Source organism: Meles meles, chromosome 6 (assembly GCF_922984935.1).
Source record: "Meles meles chromosome 6, mMelMel3.1 paternal haplotype, whole genome shotgun sequence".
NCBI lineage: Eukaryota > Metazoa > Chordata > Mammalia > Carnivora > Mustelidae > Meles > Meles meles.
In genome coordinates, this window is record NC_060071.1 from 20,741,864 (window position 1) to 20,762,601 (window position 20,738).

At 40.4% G+C, this 20,738-nt stretch overlaps 1 protein-coding gene across 3 annotated transcripts in view; it reads left to right on the forward strand.

Moving 5' to 3' along the window:
- Window positions 1-20,738, forward strand: part of FAM189A1 (family with sequence similarity 189 member A1) — a 501,535-nt gene that overhangs the window by 203,711 nt on the left and 277,086 nt on the right. For all 3 annotated transcript variants that reach the window (XM_046009853.1, XM_046009854.1, XM_046009855.1), the window contains exon 2: window positions 7,614-7,670. In XM_046009853.1, coding sequence (XP_045865809.1) covers window positions 7,614-7,670 — 57 coding nt within the window. The remainder of the gene's footprint in view (window positions 1-7,613; window positions 7,671-20,738) is intronic.

Consider the following 20,738-nt stretch of genomic DNA (forward strand, 5'->3'; position numbering starts at 1 on the left):
CTCTCCGTAATGCTTCAAATCTTTGGCTTTACACAGGGCCCAGACCCAAAGGGTTTGCCTGATGAGGCCAGGCCCACCCAGAAGAATCTTCCTTTTGATGAACTCAAAACCAAACTTATTTGGGACCTGAGTGTACTGCAAAATCCTTTTGCCTTTTTCATAGAGTGTAACCTAACCACAGGACTGAAATTCATCATATTCACAATCCCACCCACTCTCAAGAAGAGGGGATTCTGTAGGCAATATACAACCGGGAGGTGGGAGGAGCAGTTATTGGGAAACATCACATAATTCTGCACACCACACTGGTATTTTCCAGATTAGTTTTAAATATAGGTGGCAATTTGGGGCATCTTTATCTTGCTGTATTAAACTAAGATTTATTTTTCATAAAAAATAGTGATTTAATTTTATCAAATGCCTTTTATATATCTACTGAATGATATTTTTCATTTTTGTCATATTAATATGATTAATTTTATTACTGTGTTTCCTCTTACTGATCCATCTTTTCATTCCTAATGTGAACCCCCTGCCTTGCTCTTTATTCTTCTAAATGTATCACTGAAGTCTATTTTCTAACATTTTATTTAGAAATTGTATACCTCTGTTTATAAGTAAAATTGGCCTGTTTTCTCTTCTTGTGGTATTTTACAGGGTTGTAACAGTTAGGCTGACCTTTGTAAAACGAATTTGGAAAGTTTCCTTGTTTTTTTTCCCCTCTGTGCTCAGAAAAAAAAAATTAAATTGTGTTGGAAATCTCTGTATTTTGAAGCTTTTGAAGAATTTGCCTGTGGGTATTTGACCACTTTCCCAATTTATTGGTGTTTATAGGTACATTTAGTTTTTTGATTTTAAGGGTACTCAATTGTAGTAACATATTTTCCTAGAAAACCATCTATGATATCCTGATTGTTATAGACTGAATGTTTGTGTCTCCCTAAAATTCACATGTCAAATCCTTATCCCCAGTGTGATGGTATTTGGAGGTGGAGCCAGTGGGAGGTGATTAGGTCACAAGAATGGAACCCTCATGAATGGGATTATTGCCTTTATAAATAAGAGATATGCCTTTATAAATAAGCTCTCTTTCCTCTTCCATGATGTGAGGACATGTGAGAAGATGCCCATCTGTGAACCAGGAAGTGAGCCCTCACCAGACATTGAATCTGCTGCCACCCTGATCCTAGACAAAGGACATGCACTGGAGGCATTGCAGATCTCTGGGGTCTACCACCCCACCCCTAAACAAACTCCACACAATGACCCAAGGCCGGAGTGGCAGGCAGCTGGAATCTGAGAGGCAGGAAGCAGGGTCAGAGGAATACAGGGCTGGAGCAGACAGGTGCCTAGGCATGAATGTCCACTGTGCAGTGAGATGGGGTGGGGAGGGTTCAGACTGAGATTTCCACACTGAGCCATGAGCTGAGCCCCTTGGAGATCACAGCATTTCTAGAGCTCAGGTTCTTTCTGGTTACTGGCAGAAGTATACCTGTCTTGGGGAAACTTTCTCTATTTGGGGTCCATAGAACCTCACTAATTAAGAGCAAGCAATGTATTCACAACAAAAGACTCCCCAGCCTACAAACATCAAAGGAAGGATGCTGCAGTAAGTGAGAGTCAACAGAAACAACAAGTGACAGTCTTAGATACCCAATGTTCACTGTACATCATGGATGTAAGAGCATCTGCATATGAAATATTTTAAGCAATTGTACAGACGAGCATGCAGTAAGAGACTGTCTGAAACAAATCACCATATTTGGGAGAAGATAAAAGCAGAACTTGTAAATACATAAAATATAATCGTTTAAATTCTCTAAATAAATGCAGATGTTCAACAGCTGGTTAAACGTAGTTCAGGGAAAATTAGTCACCTGGAAGGTAAACATAAGGAAGTTTTTCAGAAAGAAATACGGAAGGACATGGGTGTGGAATATGTGAAAGCAGAACTAAGAGATTCGGAGGATGGAATAGGAAGGATTAGCATGAGATTGCCAGAGTCCCTGATGGAGAGAATGCCAGAGAGGCAATATTTGAAGAGATATTGGCTATTCAATTTCCAGAACTAATGAAAAATGTAAATTCATCATGTCAGAAGCATAGTACATGCCAAAAAGGATATAAAAAGAAATCCACACCTAGACATAATATGCAAAAAGCCCAGAACACTAAAGGCAAGGAGATGGTTTTAAAAGGCCTTAAAGAGTAAGGACAGGGGTGCCTGGGTGGCTCATTTGGTTAAGCACCTGCCTTTGGCTAAGGTCATGATTCCAGCATCCTGGGATTTAAGCCCCACGTCAGGCTCCCTCCTCAGTGGGAAGCCTGCTTCCCCTACCACCCTGGTCCCTGCTTGTACTTTCTCTCTTGCTCACTCTCTCTCTGAAACTTAAAAAAAGAAATCTTAAAAAAAGCAATAAAAGGGCACATTGGGTGGCTCAGTTGGTTAAGCCACTGCCTTCGGCTCAGGTCATGATCCAGGGAGTCCCAGGATCTAGTCTCACATTGGGCTCCCAACCCCGTGGGGAGTCTGCTTCTCCCTCTGACCTTCTTCCCTCTCATGATCTCTCTCACTCTCAAATAAATAAATAAAATCTTTTACAACAACAAAAAAAGAATAAAAAAGAGTAAGCACAGCTTCTTGCCTCAGGGAACAACAGTTAAAAGGACAACCAACTTCCTGATGGCCTCGGTGGGAACCAGTTGATGGTAGAATACTGTTTTCAGCCTATTGAGAGGAGAAACCATCAACCTAGAACCCTGTACCCAGCAAAATTACTTTTCAAGCATGAAGGTGAAGTAAGACATTCCTAGATTTAAAAAAAAAAAAAAATGGAATTGACCACTAAAATATCTGGACTAAAGGAACTCTGCGTCAAGGGTTCATAACAACCTAGGGAAGCCTGGGGAGCCCATCTCAGAATAAGACTTTCTAATGCATAAAATGAAATAGATAGGATTATAGAGGAAACCAATTATTTTGAAATATTTTAAAATCCAAATATTTTAGAAATGTGTTATAAAAATACATATGCTGCTTTATTAACCCATTAAATAACAAAGTCCAGTTGTGGGTTTTGAGTAAATAGCCCTGGTGGAAGGCTGCATCACACAGGACAGAACCAGGATGAATGGGTTCCAAGCATATATGAAGTAATTCGCGTCAAAAAAACATTCATTGCAGAACAGACTGCGTTGTATTTTGCTTGGATTTTCTTTTGACTCATGGGTTATTTGCAGTATTTTAAAAACACTTTCCTTTTTTCCTTGATCGGGCTATCTTTCTCATCAATGTCTAGTTTTGCCTTTATACATTGAGAGAATGAAAGCTACAGGTTTCTATTCTATCATGGAGGAGTAGACTGAGAAGGAGAGTGGCGTTCCTTGTGGACGTTTTGAGTTTGATGTATCGATGAAGCCTCCAGCGGGAAGTAGTGTGGAGAAAGTCGGGACTGCAGGTGGGAGTGAATGGTTGGGAGACAGGTGGTGGGTTTGGGGTTGTTCTGAGAGAAGGAGGTAGAAGCCATGGAGATGGGGTGGATGGGAAGTCATGTATTTTTCTAAGAAGGGAGCTGAGATGGACACAGATGGACACAGAAGGCATAATGGAATCAGCCCTGCCATGTGGCCCCAGGGAGATTTAGACACCGAAAACCACCCAGAAAGAAAAGAAAATGTAAGTCGGAATAAGTAGGAGGTTCCCCTACTCCATGAAGGAGAAGGAAGCATTTTGCATAGCACAGGTCTGAAGTCTGGAAAACTTGGGGAAGTGGGCTAGGTAAACTTCATTTCAGGAAGCTCAGAATATTATTTGCCCCATTTTTGCAACAACAGTTCTTTCTCCAGAAAGTGGTGAAACCTGGCTTCTTAGGGGTTAATTGATGCCCTGGTAGCTATTAGACAATCCTGCCATATGTTTTGTGAAATAATTGAATTGGCTTTCAAGTCTGCATTCTAGAAGGACTCGCTTCCTTACCTAAAATGTTGCATTATCATTTGCCTTTGAACCAGAAGAGGAGCTCAGAAGAAAATTCTTGATTTGGGACAATGAAAGGACTTTTCGATCTTAGAGGACAGGATTTAAAGGGCTAATTTCTTCCAGGCCTCTGTGTTCAGACAGCAGTACCAATCCAACTGGAAGGCCTTTGGCTCTAAAGATGCCATTACTTCCTGGCAGTCTGTTTTCCCCTTTCATTGCCCTCAACAGCAGGAAATTCTGTCTCATTTTTAATATTATCACTTGCCTCTATTTATGCTGGGCAGCAAGTGGAGAAAAAAAAAGTGGGTTGGTGTCCTTTTAACAACTTGCAGGTGCTTCTCTCTCTGAGGAAGATCACGCCTTTGACATTCTTTTTTGGCTTTTCTTTCACAGCTATTTAATTATATGTTACTCTTCTCTGACCCTCTTCAATTTCTTCGTATTCTGTGTAAACTGTGGACTTTGAATAATGATATCGGCAAATTAAATGGGACAAAGGTTTCATGAGATGCAGTAATTTCACGGCTAACTAGCTCAATGACCTCGTCCCTCACCAAAGTGGTACAAAATAAACCTGCAGAAGTACCAGAGTGGCAGAACATGAAACATAATTCTCATCGGTAGTGGGAATTGAGCAAAAAAAAAAATAAATAAAAAAATAAAGTTCAAACTAAGACCCGGTCATTTCTGAGGGGAGCTATGCTCTTCTCTTCTCTGGTGCCAAGTGGACCAGAGGAGGCCTCCTCTGGTTCTCTGGTTTTCTAGATCTGGGGGCAGGGAAGTCTGCTTCTTCTGAAGAGACATGGGGAGAGAGTGCACATTTGAAAACAAGAATACAATATTCCACTCTTCATTATTAATATTAGGGTATTAATAAGCTTGAGTGGCCGTAACAAAGTATCACAGACTTGGTGGCTTGACTGACAGGAATTTATTTTCTCACAGTTCTGGAGGCCAGAAGTCTGAGATCAGGGTTTGGTTCTGGTGAGGGCTCCTTTCCTGTTTTACAGGCTGTTGAAACCTCGCAGTGTCCTCATGTGGCCTTTCCATGGTGTGCACATGTTGGGAGAGAGAGAGAGAGAGAGTAGAGAAATCTTTCTCATCCTGTCAGGCCACCATCCCATCATGAGGGCCCTCCCGCTTATAACATAATCTAACCCTAATTACCTCCTAAAGGGCTTACGTCCAAATACCAACACACTGGGGGGTTAGGACTTCATCATATGGATTTAGTCCATCATATGGACATTTAGTCCATAATAAATAGTTTTCTACTGCTATGTCACAAGGTACCACAAATTTTATAGCTTGACACAGCAACATTCAGAGGTTCTGTAGGTCAGGAGTCTGGACATGGCCTAGTTGAGTCAACTAGCCAGGGTCTTACAAGGATGCAAAGTGTTGCTGGGGCAACATCTTTGTAAGTGTCACTGAGTGGGACCATAGGAGTGATAGCCCATCATATTGATGTAAAGGGAAGGGCTTTATACAAGCCTATGGGTCATCAGGGATTATCTGAAGATTTACATGCCACAGAGTTTGATGGTTTTATTTTTTCCCTTTGTGTAGGGGAATTGGATCCATCTGTAATTACAGTTATCAATGATACTTAGAAATGTAACATTTTCTTCAGTAAAACAAACTGTCCATATTTGTTGGAGGTAAAATTATTTGAGGGGATTCATGGAATGATAACTGTGGGATGGAGGCAAGGAAGGTCAAGAATTTTTACTGTAGCCTAAGTTAAATGATTATTAACTAACTTCCTTTGTGTTTATAAATGCCTGTTCTCTGGAGGTTTGTGGGTTTCCCAATAATATGTCTGTTATAAGCAACTTGGCCACTGTAGACATTTGATGGTTTTATAAACTTCAGCTTAGAAGAAAAGATCAAGGTGTTATAAAACATGGCTTGAGAGGTCTGGTGGTAGTTTAGGGCTTTAGTGGGGCCCCTTGTTCTCATGAATACGTAGGCCCTTCCTGAGTAAGGAGGAATTGGGTCATGTCTTAAAGAATAGGTAAAATCTTTTATGGTAGAAGTGGGAAGTAGAAGACAGAGTATAAACATATGTTTTCTGGGAAGTGTACCTTCCCATCCTCTATCCAGGCTTTATTTGGTTCAGGCTGGTGCTGCCATCAAGGGAAAACAGAGGACGCTCTTCGGAAATCATATCCTAAGGAGAAGGCAGGGTCAGAGCCAGCTGGGCTGGGGCCATCTCTAGGATTTAGATTTGAGAGATCAGGAAGAGGGGTGCCATTGTGGGAGGAGAGATGACCAGAGGGAGAGTGGTTTGGGCATAAAAAGGAAGAGAGAGGTTATAGACCTTGTGGATGAAGAATGAGGGACTGGGGCTCAGAGAGACACAGGAAAACAGTAATCCAAGGATTTCCATACAGGTTGCAGCTGGGTGGCATCATGAAGATGGGAAAGTGTTCGTAAATACTATTTGTTGATATTGAGTATGTTTGCAAAATGCATGCATTGAAGAAAGAGTATATATGTAACATGCTTGGGAGCAGAGCCCTGTTGAGCTCTTTGATTCATTTTGTTTGTTTGTTTTGTGTGTTGTGTGTGAATAAGATTCAGCAGTCTTGGAGGACAGGTTTTGGGGAGTGGGAAGGGAAGAGAGATGGGAGGACCTGATGGAGCAGAGAAGGGAGGACATCTGGGGAGTGATGCAAAGCCTAGTGGAGAGGGAGCCTCCCACAGGAGGATGTGGTTAACCTCAAGCTGATCACTGCACTAGTGTGTTGCACTCAGCGACCCCTCTGGTGACCTTGGGAAGTGTGTGGGCAAGTGGTGAGGGCTGAAGCCAGATTGCAGTGGGGAGGGAGCAGTTGTGTCTCTGTGATCTGTTGGGCCCTTCCTGTCCCAAGGAGCCTGGGAATGGAGGGATCCATGGCTAGCATGTGCCTCAGGGATTGTGGGCCTGGAGCTGAGGGGTGGTTCTCCTGAGAGAGAAGACACAATGATGCTCATGGGGTTAAGGAAACATGGAGGAGTCAGGGTGGGGGGAGTGGCTGCTAGAAGAGGTCCTGGAGGGGACTCGCTCGGGGGGACCTGGAACCACGTAGGCAGTATGTGGGAAGCTGGGGACCTCATCCAGTGGCACCGCCTCCTGGTGACTTGGGAAGCAGTCTGGGGACCAAGTGTGGGAAAGGAGAGAGGGAGCCTGCCAGGTCTGCTGCGCCCAGCACCCATGCGCAGAAGGCAAGTAGCCAGGTGACCAGTAAGGGAGGAGCTCCGCCTTTCCCCAAAGTAGGTAGTCCTCTCTGTGATTTTTAAGTCACGAAGCCAAAAAACTCACAGGACCAGAGTGGAGTAAGTGCCCGGTGGGGGCTCTTCCAGCAAGTGCATCCGTTCCTGGGCCCATCCATACGGAGCCTAAGTGATCTCTCAGGAGTTCCTGGTGGTCTCAGAGGCCCATGTGCCACCCACAGTGGCTGCAGGCTGAGCGTCCAGGTGGACAGCAAGCTTCCTTGTCCCCCTGCTCCTGTATGGGGACTGGATTCTAGAAGTAGTCCTTTTTCACGTGGAGATGGCCAGGACTGTGTTGAACTGTGCTGAACGGACTGACTGGGTCCGTTAGAGGTTTCCAAGGAGTCTTACCTTCCTGCACCGTTTGTCCTTGCAGGTGCTGCTGTCAGGACTCATTGGCGTCGTCTCCTGGAAGAGGCCTCTCTCGCTGGTGGTAAGTCTGCACCTGTCTCCACAGCGTCCGTGGAACAGGGCCCTCCCTGCGGGGGTGTGAGCACTTTAAAGGTGCCAGCAAAGAGAGTTCTGGCTGCTTTGATGAAAGTGGGACAGAGACCTTGGTAGACCTGGAACCTCTTCAATGCAGAGAGGCTCATAGGTAACAACCAGGGTGTATCCTACCTGCTCTCCTTCGGGGAGCAGCCGTCAGGTGCTCCTCTGAGGTGCTCATGGGGCGTCCCCTTCATTTGTGCTGTTTGGGTGCTGGGAACAAAGACGTTTTAGTAAGTGTCAGTGCAAGCGGTTTCTCTAGGTGTGTAAACATATTAGTGCACATATGTGTATGCGTGCAGATGAGCCCACGGGCAGCCCCTCCCTTATCAGAGCTCAAGAAATGTTAGCTGCATGTGTGTTTTGGGGACTGAAACTCAGTGTCAGAGGAGGGTGTTTTTTTGCTCCAAAGGCACAGGGGTGTTGCTGGAACCTCTTCTCCCATGGCCACAGCCCCATGCCAGGGAGGAGCAGGCCACACGGGAGATGGAAAGAATGGGATGGTTTTTCCATCAGGCAAGTAGCCTGAGCAGATTCATGTCTATTGATTTGTATGCATGTTTTTCTCAGGGTGTGCATTAATATATTTATGTGTCCGTGTCAGGGCCAGACGAAGAGGTTTTCTGGGTTTTGATGGATAATGAAAAAACACGGCATGGCTTTTTTTCTCTTTTGTAGGCATCAATTATTTAAAATCTCTTCTTTAAGTGATTAGGCTTGGAGATAATGACACGTACTAAATATTAATGGAAGTAGAAAAATCCCACAAATCTGCCTGTTGTAAACACCTTCCCCTCCTGAGAGTAACCACAGCATCCTGAGGAGGCCTCGGGAAGAGAGTGGCATTAATTCAGTGAGCCTCTTCTCCTACGACCTGTCGAGAAGTTTCCTTTGTGTAAAAAAAAAAAAGAAAAAAAAATTTTTTTTTTTTTAGTGTAGAAAGTATCAAACATGCACATAAGTCGAGAGAGAAGCTAGTATAATGAATCCCTGTGGACCCCCCCATCTGTGTTCTGCAAATATCAACCTTGGCCTGTCTTATTTGATCCAAGCCCCTTGCTGGAGTATTTTTAAAGTAAATCACAACTAGTGTGTCAAGGAGCTGACTCCATTGTGCAGAGGGAAATGGTGGTGGACATGGCTGTGCTTTTGGGCTCCCTTTGGGGACACGGGCCAGCCTATTCCATTCCTCCTCACCTGCCCTGATGAAACAGGCCAAGGAAGGCCTCTTGCACTGGCTGGCTTCCAAATAAGGAAAAGCCACAATGGGGCGGTGGTGAGCACTTTCTCCCATTCATTTATTTCTACCCAAGCCCCAGGTAGGAGAGGAGGGCTTCCCCACGCTCAACTGACCACTTTCTTTACTTAGGGAGGTAAGGGGATGGGTTAGGATAACACTAGATGCTGTCACAAAGCCCAGACTGTCAGTGGCTTAACATGGCACGAGTTAAGAACCCAAAAGCTCAGCCAAAGGACATGCTTCTTCTAGAGAGGTCATTCCAGACAGTGGAATGGATCCCCATCACAGGGGATCCAGAGACCCTAGTTGCTGCCTTCTAGAAGGGACTCTACAGTTCCCTAGGCTTGTGGACTCTTATTTCATTTAAGTAGAATGAGAAAGGCAATGTGGATGGGCCTAAATGTGACCCTCATTGCTCACACGTCAACTGCTGCGGAGAGCCTGTCCCATGGCCCTTTTGGGCCGGGTAGGAAGCTGGAAAAGGCAGTCCCTTCCTGGACTTCCCAGCAGCAGCTCCATACTATGTAAAGAGGTGGGCGGGAATTTTGGTAGAAAATTGTTCTCTCTACGGTGAGATCATTCTTCTGTGTTGACCAGGACAATACCGTCTTCTTTATTTAAATTCAATTAGCCAACATAGAATACATCATTAGTTTCAGATGTAGCGTTCAATAATTTATGAGTTGCAACAATACAGCCTTTTGATTCGTTAGTAAAAACTCACTCTAGACTCAGCTAGAACTGAGGAATCAAGGAATTCTTTTATCCCAATCTAGAATTAATCTAGAGTTAAGGAATTCTTTTATCCCAAGCTCCTGTTTCTATCCTCTACCCTAATGATAGTGTTTCCTTCTTCCTGGAGCTACAAAACTGAAGGAGCCACCTGACCGTTTTGGTTCATTTCCAGGGGTCCCACCACCACTCCCTGTCCCCGCGAAGAATTCCCCCTCCCCCTACCCAGAGGGAGTTGCCCTCTTTGAAGGAGGGTGTCTGTCTCTCAGGGTGGTTGGAAGAGGCAGTGTTGGGCCCTGCCGATCCAGGGTCCGCACTGCCATGCCCCACGCCCTGCGGGGCGTTGGCAACTGAGGACAGCCATGCGTGGGCATGCTGAAGGCAGGGTTTTGGTACCGTCACTGGTCTGTTGGCAGTGCCTTTCCTCTGAAGGGCTGGTGTGTGGGGGCACATCCTAATCTCTGCTACATGTCCTTTCTTTTCATCAGTCCGATCTTGTAAAACACAATGGGATGAGGAACGGTATGCTTTTTGCCTGGAGTGACTGGTATGCTGTTGGGGAGCCTGTGTTAGGAAAAGCAAGGGAGAGGGGGCAGGAGGCTGTCTGAGAGGATGGGAAGGAAGATTGCCCCTTCCAGGCCGGTGAATGTGATGCCAGAGGGAAAAGGAGGAGAAAAATACTGGGACTTTTTTGCTCTGGTATTTTATAAGAGCCTTTCATAATGCTGGAAAGTGATGATAGCTATTTCCGTAGAGAAAATGTATTTTTGCATTAATGTGGTTCTTTTCTTCTTTTTTTAATTGAAGTATAGTTAATATATACTTATATTAGTTATATAGTTTCAGGTCATATTATTATATTAGTTCATAATTATTACATGATATAATATTTCAGATGTACAATAGAGTGATTCAACAGTTGTGTACATTGCTCAATGCTCATCATGGTAAGTGTACTCTTAGTCCCCATCACCTATTTCAGCCACCCCCCATCTACCTCTCCTCTGTTAACCACCAGTTAAGAGTCTTGTATTTTGTCTCTTTTTTCCTCTGTTTGCTCATTTGTTTCTTAAATTGCACATATGAGTGAAATCATGTGCTATTTGTCTTTCTCAGTCTGACTTGTTTCGCTTAACATTATATTCTCTAGGTCCACCCATGTTGTTGCAAATGGCAAGATCTCAGCCTTCTTTGTGGCCGAGTAATAGTCCTTTGTGTATATTTACCCCTTTTTATTTCTCCATTCGTTTGTGGACAGACAATTGGGTAGCTTCCAGATCTTGGCTATTGTAAATAATGCTGCAATAAACACAGGGATGTGTATGTCTTTTCCTTTGGGTGAATACCCAGTAGTGGAATTACTGGATCATATGGTAATTGTATTTTTAATTTTTAAAGGAACTTCCGTACTGTTTTCCACAGTGGTTGCACCAGTTTACATTCCTACCAGTAGTATACAGGGGTTCCTTTTTCTCTACATCCTCCTCAACACTTGTTATCCCTTGTCTTTTCGGTTCTAGCTATTTTGATGGGTGTAAGGTGATACCTTAGTGTGATTTTTTTTTCTTATTGTGATTTTGATTTGCATTTCCCTGATGATTAGTGATGTTTAGCATCTTTTCTTGTGTCTGTTGATCGTCTGTGTATCTTCTTTGGAAAAATTCTATTCCCTGGTCCTCTGCCCATTTTTAAATCAGATTATTTGTTGGTTTTTTTTTGGTATTATATGTATAAGTCTTCTATATATTTTGAATATTAACCCCTCATCAGATATATCATTTGCAAATATTTTCTCCCATTCACTATTTTGCCTTGACATTTTGTTGATGGTTTCCTTCAGTATGCAAAAGCTTTTCATTTTGATATAGTCCCAATAGTTTAATTTTGCTTTTGTTTCATGGCCTGAAGACACATATCTAGAAAAATGTTTCTGTGGCTGAAGGCAAAGAAATTACTATGATTTATTCTAGGAGTTTTATGGTTTCTGGTCTCATATTTAGGTCTTTAATCTATTTTCAGTTTATTTTCATGTATGGATAAGAAAGTGGTCCAGTTTCATACTTCTGTATGTAGCTGTGTAGTTTTCCCCGCATTATTTGTTGACAAGACTGTCTTTTCCCCATTGTATGTTCTTACCTCCTTTGTCACAAATTAATTGGCCATATAATCATGGTTTTGTTTCTGGGCTCTCTGTTCTGTTCCACTGATCTAATTGTCTATTTTTTTTTTTTTTTTTTTGCCATACCATACTTAACTTTTGATTACTACCACTATGGAGTATATCTTGAAATCTGGGATTGTGATACGTTAGCTTTGTTCTTCTTTTTCAGGATTCCTTTGGCTATTTGGGGTCTTTTGGGATGCTATAAAATTACAGGATTATTTGTTGTAGGTCTGTGAAAATGTTGGTATTCTGATAGAGAGTGCATCAGATCTGTAGATTGCTTTGTGTAGTATGGACATTTTGACAATATTGGTTTTTCTAATCCATGAGTATGTAATAGCTTTCCATTTGATCCATTGTGTCATCTTCAATTTCTTTTATCAGTGTTTTATAGTTTTAGAGTAGGGGTCTTTCACCTCTTTGATTATGGTATTTTATTATTTTTGGTGCAGTTATAAATGGGCTTGTTTTCTTAATTTCTCTTTCTGCTACTTCTTTATTGCTATATAGAAATGCAGCAGATTTCCGTATATTGAATTTGTGTCTACAACTTTACTGAATTCATTTATCACTTCTAGTAGTTTTTTGGTGGGGTCCTTAGGGTTTTCTGTATATATCATCTGCAAAGAGTGAAAGTTTTAATTTTTCCTTACTAATTTAGATGCCATGTATTTCTTTTTCTTGTCTGATTGTGGCAGGTAAGACTTCTAGTACTTTGCTGAATAAAAGTGGTGAGAGTGTCTTGTTCCTGACGTTAAAGGGAAAGCTCTCAGTTTTTCACCATTAAGTATGATGTTAACTGTTGGTTTTTCATATAAGGTCTTTACTATGTTGAGGTATATTCCCTCTAAACCTACTTTGTTGATAGTTTTTTACATGAATGGATGTTGTACTTTTTCAAATGTTTTTTGAGATGACCATAAAACTTTTTAATTTTTTTCTTTTCAGTGTTCCAGAATTCATTGTTTATGCACCACACCCAGTGCTCCATGCAATATGTGTCCTCCATAATACCCACCACCATATGGTTTTTATCCTGTCTCTTGTTAATGTAATTTATCACATTGATTGATTTGTGAGTATTGAACCACCCTTGTATCCCTGGAATAAATCCCACATTTTTATGATAAATAATTTTTTAATATATTGTTGGCTTCTGTTTGCTTTATTTATTTGTTGGGGATATTTGCATCTATGTTCATCAGAGATATTAGCCTGTAGTTTTCTTTTTGTTTGTAGTGTCTTTATCTGGTTTAGGCGTCTGGGTAATGCTGGCCTCAGAATGACTTTGGAAACTCTTCCTCCTCTTCTGTTTTTTGTAATAGTTTGAGAAGTATCTCCTGTGGTTGAGATAATTGTCTTCCTTACATTGAACTATAAAAGGTTCTATATTATGGTAGATTGCAATTAGGAATAAAATTATATGGCTCTGATTTAAATAATTTTTGAAAGATTCAGTAGAACATATTGCAATTGCTTATTTATCAATAATGGAACTAGCCTCAGACATAATCACAGGTAGTATAATGTTTTAAAAAATTTGAGTGAAGTACTGTTTACATTTTATATTATACTGTTTGAGGAATCTGGCTTTTGGTTTACTTTTATTTGAGGAGTCTGGCTTTTTGGTTTACTTTTATTGCAAAATTTTTATCGACCAAGTTGGGAATGTGTATCAGTGAAGGTTTAATCAAACAAATATGAACCTCTAGGAGCCAACAGCAAGCACCTCTGTGAATCAGACTCTTCTGAGTACTGCTTTGGCCCCACTGCCACTCAGTAACTATACCCACATGGTCCTTGGTGACTTAGTGCTGTCACTTGGTCCCTGCCACCCTGGAATCCCATAATCCTTATTGCATTTAGGGAACCTAGTTTGATGGTAGCACAGATGTTTCCAATCTAATTTTTGACCTGCAGAGAAGAGGTACCACAAAGATCTTCAAGGATGTTGGAGTTACTCTCACAGATTTCTTATAGTTGTGGTAAGAAGTGTGTTCCCCAGATCCTCCAGGACAGGCGAGCAAGTCTTATGGGATCAATTCATTCTTATTCCAGTCTCCTTAAGCCTTTAGATCTCTTCCTTTTATGGTATACCAAGGAAGTCTGGCATTTCAACTTCATTTAGAGTACCCCACCTTTGGATTCATATGTTAGCAAGCTGAATAAACTTTTTTTTTTTTTTTAAGATTTATTTATTTGACAGATAGAGATCACAAGTAGGCAGAGAGGCAGGCAGAGAGAAAGAGAGGAGGAAGCAGGTTCTGCGCTAAGCAGAGAGCCTGATGCGGGGCTCGATCCCAGGACCCTGAGATCATGACCTGAGCTGAAGGCAGAGGCTTTAACCCGCTGAGCCACCCAGGCACCCCTGAATAAACTTTTTTTTTAAACTCCTCAAGCTAAACATTGAATGTTAGGATCTCTGCTTAGCAGATAGAAATAAATCTGGTCTGATTCTACTCTATATTCCTTCTACCTTGATCCTCCACCATTAATAGTAAGTCCTAAGGTTGTCCCCAACCTCCAACTGTAAGAGGGTTTCCAGGCAGCAGCACAGGTAGGGGAAACATGGGAAGAGCCTGGCGCACTCACTGAGTTAAGAAGAAGGTGAAGGTCTGGGGATTTCAAGGAGGCTAGAGTTCACAGGGAAAAGTACCAGAGAGAAGGGACTTCCACAAACGGAGTTCTGGAGGTCTGCAAAGGATTCCCTGTGAGTATTCAGCTGATGTTGATCAGCTTTTTTCATATGAGAAAACTACCTGAGGTCAGGAAAGAATCATCTGAGTGGATTAGAGGGAATAGTACAGGCAAAAAAGCAGGGCTTTCCTACCATCCAGACTGGAAAATCTCGTGATTTGTTCTGACAGGGGAGTAGAATACTTTTAGAAGAAACTTGCCTCAGTAATGGGGAATAATTAACCCCAGAGTACATGTCACTCCAGTCCTTTATGACAAATCTTAATATATGTGCTGCTTCAGCAAGCTCTGTGATAAATTTTAAAAGCGAGATCCAGAGGAATCAAACCATTTCCAACTAAATTATGTCCTAGGATAAAGTTCAAGAATGTTCATAGGAGTACAAAAATATCTAGCATCACCAAGATAATAATACAATAACAATGTCTGGCATCCAATCAAAGATTACTAGGCATGCCAAGAAGCAAGAAAATACAATCTGAAATCAGAAAAAGAAATCAATTTAAATTGATATAAAACTTACCCACATGTTAGAAATAGCAGATGGCAGACAGAAGGGACATTAAAACAGTTATAACTATATTCCACATGTTCAAAAAGTTAACTAGAGACAGGAAGTTATTAAAAAATACCTGTTTAAACTCTGAGTAATGAAAAATTCAATATAAGAGAGAAAAGATTTGCTGGATAAGATAAATGGCAGATGCAATAAGAGAGAACAGGGGTGTCTGGGTGCCTTCCTCAATCAAGCATCTGACACTTGGTTTAGTTTCAAGTCATTTCAGAGTTATGGGCTGCATTGGGCTTCATGCTCAGTGGAAAGTCTGCTTAAGAGTCTCTGCCCTCCTCAAATAAATAAATCTAAAAGAATACAAGAGAAGAGAAGATTAGTGAACTCAAGACATTGCAATAGAAGTGATCCAAAGGTAGAACATGGAGGAAAAAAATTGTGAAAAATGAACAGAGCATTAATGAATTATGAATTAATGGGGAGAATTTCAAGAAGCCTCTATGTGGAATGGGGGTCCCTAAAGAAATGGGGATGAATAGAAAAAATATTAAAAAATAAGAGAGTAGATCTTAAAAGTTCTTATCACACACAAAAAATATTTTCTGACAAGGTGTAGTTAGGGACATTAAGTAGACTTATTGTGGTGATCATTTTAAGGAGATATATATAAATATAAATATATATATATAATGTTGTACATCTGAAACTAATATAATGTTATATGTTGGGGTGCCTGGGTAGTGCAATGGGTTAAGTGTTTGACTCTTGGTTTGGGCTCAGGTCATGATCTCATGAGTCATGAGATTGAGCCCTGAGTCAGGCTCTGTGCTCAGTGTGGAGTCAATTTGGGTTTCTCTCTCCCTCTGCTACTCCCCCAACCCTTGTGATCTCTCTTCTCTCTCTCTCTTGCTCACTCGCTCACTTCTCCCTCTGAAATAAGTAAATCTTTAAAATATATATATATATATAATGTTATGTGTCAGTTGAATCTCGTTCAAAAAATAATAGCCCATTTTATTTTGAAAGTTGGATAAAATCTATAAACCCACAGATCTGAGAAACTCAATGCACACATAAGACAGGAAATATGAAGAAAAACACACCAGCATTTTGTGGGATTTTTAACATATGTATGAAGAAAATAGTGTAAAGATGAGGGAGAGGTATGCAATGTAAGGCTCTTAAAAGATATGTGAAGAAGTCTGTCACTTGAAGGCAAAGTGCTATATGCTAAAATATATACTATAAACTCTAAAGCAACCACTAAAACGAAAAGAAAAAATAAAGAGCTGACTAATAAGCCAACAAAGGAAATACAGTGGGATCATGGCAAAATACCCAATTATCCAAAAGAAGGCAGAAAAAAAAAAAAAAGAAAAGGGGGAACCGAGAATAGATGAGACATAAAGAAAACAAATAGTAAGATTTTATTACTCATTTGAATTTCTTTTGTGAAATGCTGTTCATTTGTTTTGTCTATTTTCTATAAGACTGGTTCCTTGGTATGTGGGATTTCTTCATATAGTAATTCTTTTTTGCTCTAAATGGCTAATATTTTATGCCAGTCTGTTGTTTGTCTTTCCCTTTTTAGTTTTAATGAAGTGTCTTTTTAAAAAAATACAGAATTGTTAGCTTTTTATCTTGTAAACTTTGTTGTTCTTATTTTCTTATGTGGTGTCTAGGGTTCCTTACTTTAAAAGATTGTTCTTGCCCCACAATTCTGAAATTATTTTCCTGTGTATTTCCAAAACATTTATAGTTTTCTTTTATGTTTAGGTAATTGATCCCAAACTCACTTTTAAATATGGTATGAAACATAAAGCTCTAACTTGACTTTTTCCAAATGAATACTTATTTCTCTAGAAGCAATTTTTGAATGTTTAATATTTCTCCTCACAAGTGAAGTTTCCTTCTCCTTCCTATTTCTCTGGACATGGGTCAGTTTATTAATCTCTATTCTGTTCCATGAGTCTTTTGGTCCATCTTTAAAATTTTTTATTGATCCATATTAAGCCAGTACAATGTTTTAATTAGTGAAGCTTTAAAGTGAGTCACTCTTATTTTTTCATAAATTTTGGTACTTAGGTGTATTTTCTCTTAAGAAAACTTTTGAATCACTTCATAAAGTTTTATACTGATAATGCTTTGATTTTGGTTGTGACTACATTTACATTGCTTTTATATACTCTGGACAAGTAATATCTATATTTTTGAGAGATGGGGATATATTTTCTATTATAATTTCTGGAAAGATGATATTGTGTGTTGATCTTATATCTGGCTACAACACACCATAGTGACCTACTGTTCTGGATCTGGTTAGTCTATTGGATATTTAAGAGAAATTTTCTGGGGAAATTTCTTCCATTAAGTTTTTGATTATATCTCTTCTCATATTTCTCTGCCTTCTACAATTTATCCTACTTGGAGTTGGTAGAAGGATATTCTACCTGCTAAATTGATGCCAAATAATCCTTAACATGTTTTAATAATTTTCTTTTTCTTTCTTACTTCCTGGGTTATTTCTTTTGTTTTATTTTCTGGATAACTAATTTGGGCCTCGGCCATCTTCATTCTACTATTTGACCCTTCCGCTAAATGTTTCATTTTGACAGCATGTTATTTTCAGAGAATTCTCTTGTTCTCTAATTGCTTCTTTTTCATAGCAATATGCTCACAGTTCATGAAGCTCTTATTGTATGGGTGCGGTCTCCTTCAGGAGTATTAATTAGAATTTTATTTGTCAGATCTCCTCAATCCTCTGTATTCTCACTTCCCCCCACAGGTCAGTTGGCCTCTTTATTCATCTAGCTTTTCAGGAAATTTGTTTTACTCAGATGGTTGGTTATCCTGTTCATAGGTACAAAGGAAGGACTATGTTGATGGGGGTAGGTAGTTGGTGTGGTTGGTTGCTTGGTGTCTTGTGTTTTCTTGCTGGGGTGGCGTGCAGCCCTTCATAGTTCCTGCCACCCACACCTGGGTAGACCTGCCCTGGGATGGGAAGACCATCTTTGGGATCTTTGAGAGCAGGAGATCCGTTGGAACTGGCAGGATCTATGTCAGGCCTCCTGGGAGAGGCAACCAGCTTAAGGGCTGATGTTCCACCAGGCAGAACTGCTTTTCCAACTTCAGTATCCATTGTGAAGGCTCAGAGGTACCTCAAGACAGGCTTGTCCTGGACAGGTGGTGGTGATGATGATGATGATGATGCTGTCTGCAGTAATGACTAATAGTTATCAGTCATTCTTCATGTTCCAGACACTCTTCTAAGGACCACTCTATGAAGTGAGTACAACAAGTTTTAGACATGCCTGAGGTTTTGCAGCTTGTGAGTGGCAGAGCTCAGATTTGAACCCAGGTCAAATGCATATGCTCTTAACCACTAGGCCAGCCTTCATCCTGCCTGCACATCAGAGCCACCTGAGGCACTTAAAAAATAATACTATTCCAGACCCATGGCATCATTTCTGTTTAGTTTCCATAATGAGTATGGTTGTAAAATATTCTATGTAGCAGGACCTTTTCAAGTATTCTCACCATTTGGTTCTCATGACACCCCAGTGGGGCACTCTGTTACCATCCCACCCAAAGGAGGAACCGAGGCACAGGATGTAAGCGGGGGGCGGGGGAGTGAACAATGGGCTGGTCACCAGCTCAGGCCAGTAGGGTCCTGGAGGCTCTGCTCCTAATCCCTGTGCCACATTGCCTTACTTGAGATCTTTAAATTTAACAACAAAACCCCTCTTCCTTTAGCTTACTGAAGCATAAATTCAGCTCCTTTAGCATGTCAGGCTAAGACTTAGTGCAGCACAGCATCAGACTAAATAAAATGCTTTTATGTCCAATTCATTATTTCATGATTTCCTTGTCATTTGAAGCTGCCAGATAGAGGAAGATTTTTTTTTTTCTTTCTTATTTTCTTTTCTTGGAAAAGGCAGCTCCTGTAGTTTCGTATTCATCCCAGCAGGTGTTTGGGAGGTTCCTACACGGCAGGGAGCATTCCAGGCCTGAGAAACACAAGTGTGTGGTACCAAGAGATGTGATTAGCTCTCCCATTACACTGGGCAGTGGCCAGAGCACCTCCAATCTTTTGGAGCTTGATTCATTGGATCTGTCCCAGGAGTGGTAGTAATAGATGTTTACTCATTTCTCTTAAGTTTAGGGATTTCTGGGTTAGGCCAGTTGAGCAACCAATTCTTTTTTTTTTTTTTTTATTTTCAGCATAACAGTATTCATTGTTTTTTCACCATGAGCAACGAATTCTTGATTTTGGCTCAGGTCATGATCTCAGGGTCACGGGATTGAGCCCTGCATAGGGGTTCACGCTCAGTGGGGAGTCTCTGGAGATTCTTGCTCTCCCTCCAAATAAATCTTTAGGAAAAATGAATAGATTTCTTTAAAAAATAATAAAAAAAATTATTCCCAAGTTTAGAGAAACCAGCCCTATATACCCAAGTATAGATGACTGATTCTTATAGTGCCAGATTTATTGGAAACCTACAGATAAATGATGAAAAAAATAGCTTTCATTGCCCTTCCATTCAGCTTGAATTCTGTTGTTGTTTTTTTCCTCAGCTGCAGTATCTAATGAAACATGCAAATGCCAAGGAATTAGATGTGTATGATGAATGAACTTCAACCTGGATTAGGGTGTGTTTTTTTTCCCCCTCTCTTTTCATTGCTATGGTGATCATTTTCCAATATAAGAAAGCTTAAAAATCTTATGCTGCATATATTAACTTCTTTTTAAGAGTGTCTTTGAATTTTTGTACCAATGGAAATGTTTCCTGCTGTGCCCATCAGAAATTCAGCTTTAGTATATGTGCTGCTGAAGCGAGCACAGAAATTCAGCTTTAGTTTCACTACAGATTTGTATGTTTGGCAGTATTTTGTGGGAAAAAAAATGTTTGAATCACTTTAACCTTTAATATGAGTTATAGAAAGTCTGTAGGGCTTTCTTTCAAGCTTATGAATTGAGCTCAAATATAACTTTAATATGCTATTTAAAAATATAGGTGAGCTAAAGGTTAATATATTTAATGTAAATGTATTTGGAGTCATTATTTATTCAGAAAATTCGTTATAAATCCACTTTGGGGGTTTCTTACAGTCAAGATCACGACCTCTCTTCCAGAGAATGTATTTTGCTTGATTACATTAAAGATGAAGCCTTCATTCCTTAAGTGCTGAAGAGGAGAAGGAAGTAAGATGTGCACAAATTTGTACAGGTCTTTGAAACAATGCAGGCTCTTACTCTGCTAATAAAGCAGCTAAAGTATCTAAAACACTCTATCTTGTTTATGAAGATAGACTAATACGCTCATCTTAAATTTACTAACAGTATTAAATTTCATTAAGGAAAGGCAGTCTCACCAGAAAACCAAGACTGACACAGACTAATTAAAGTAGAGCATAAGAAAACCACTGAAGGCCAAGTGAAATTAAAGATAGTCATTGGTAAAATACTCAATTTTATTAAAACACGACTGTTTTTTTTATATATTTGCTTGAGTCATTTACTTCTCAGTATAGATTCTTCTGTTTTGATCTATCAGGCACATTTTTAATTGAAAATGTAATAAAACTTACTCTCTACAAGAGACAATGAGCTTGGATAGGAAAATTAAGAACAAGGTAGACAAAGATATCTAATAAGGTAGTCATGTGCCTA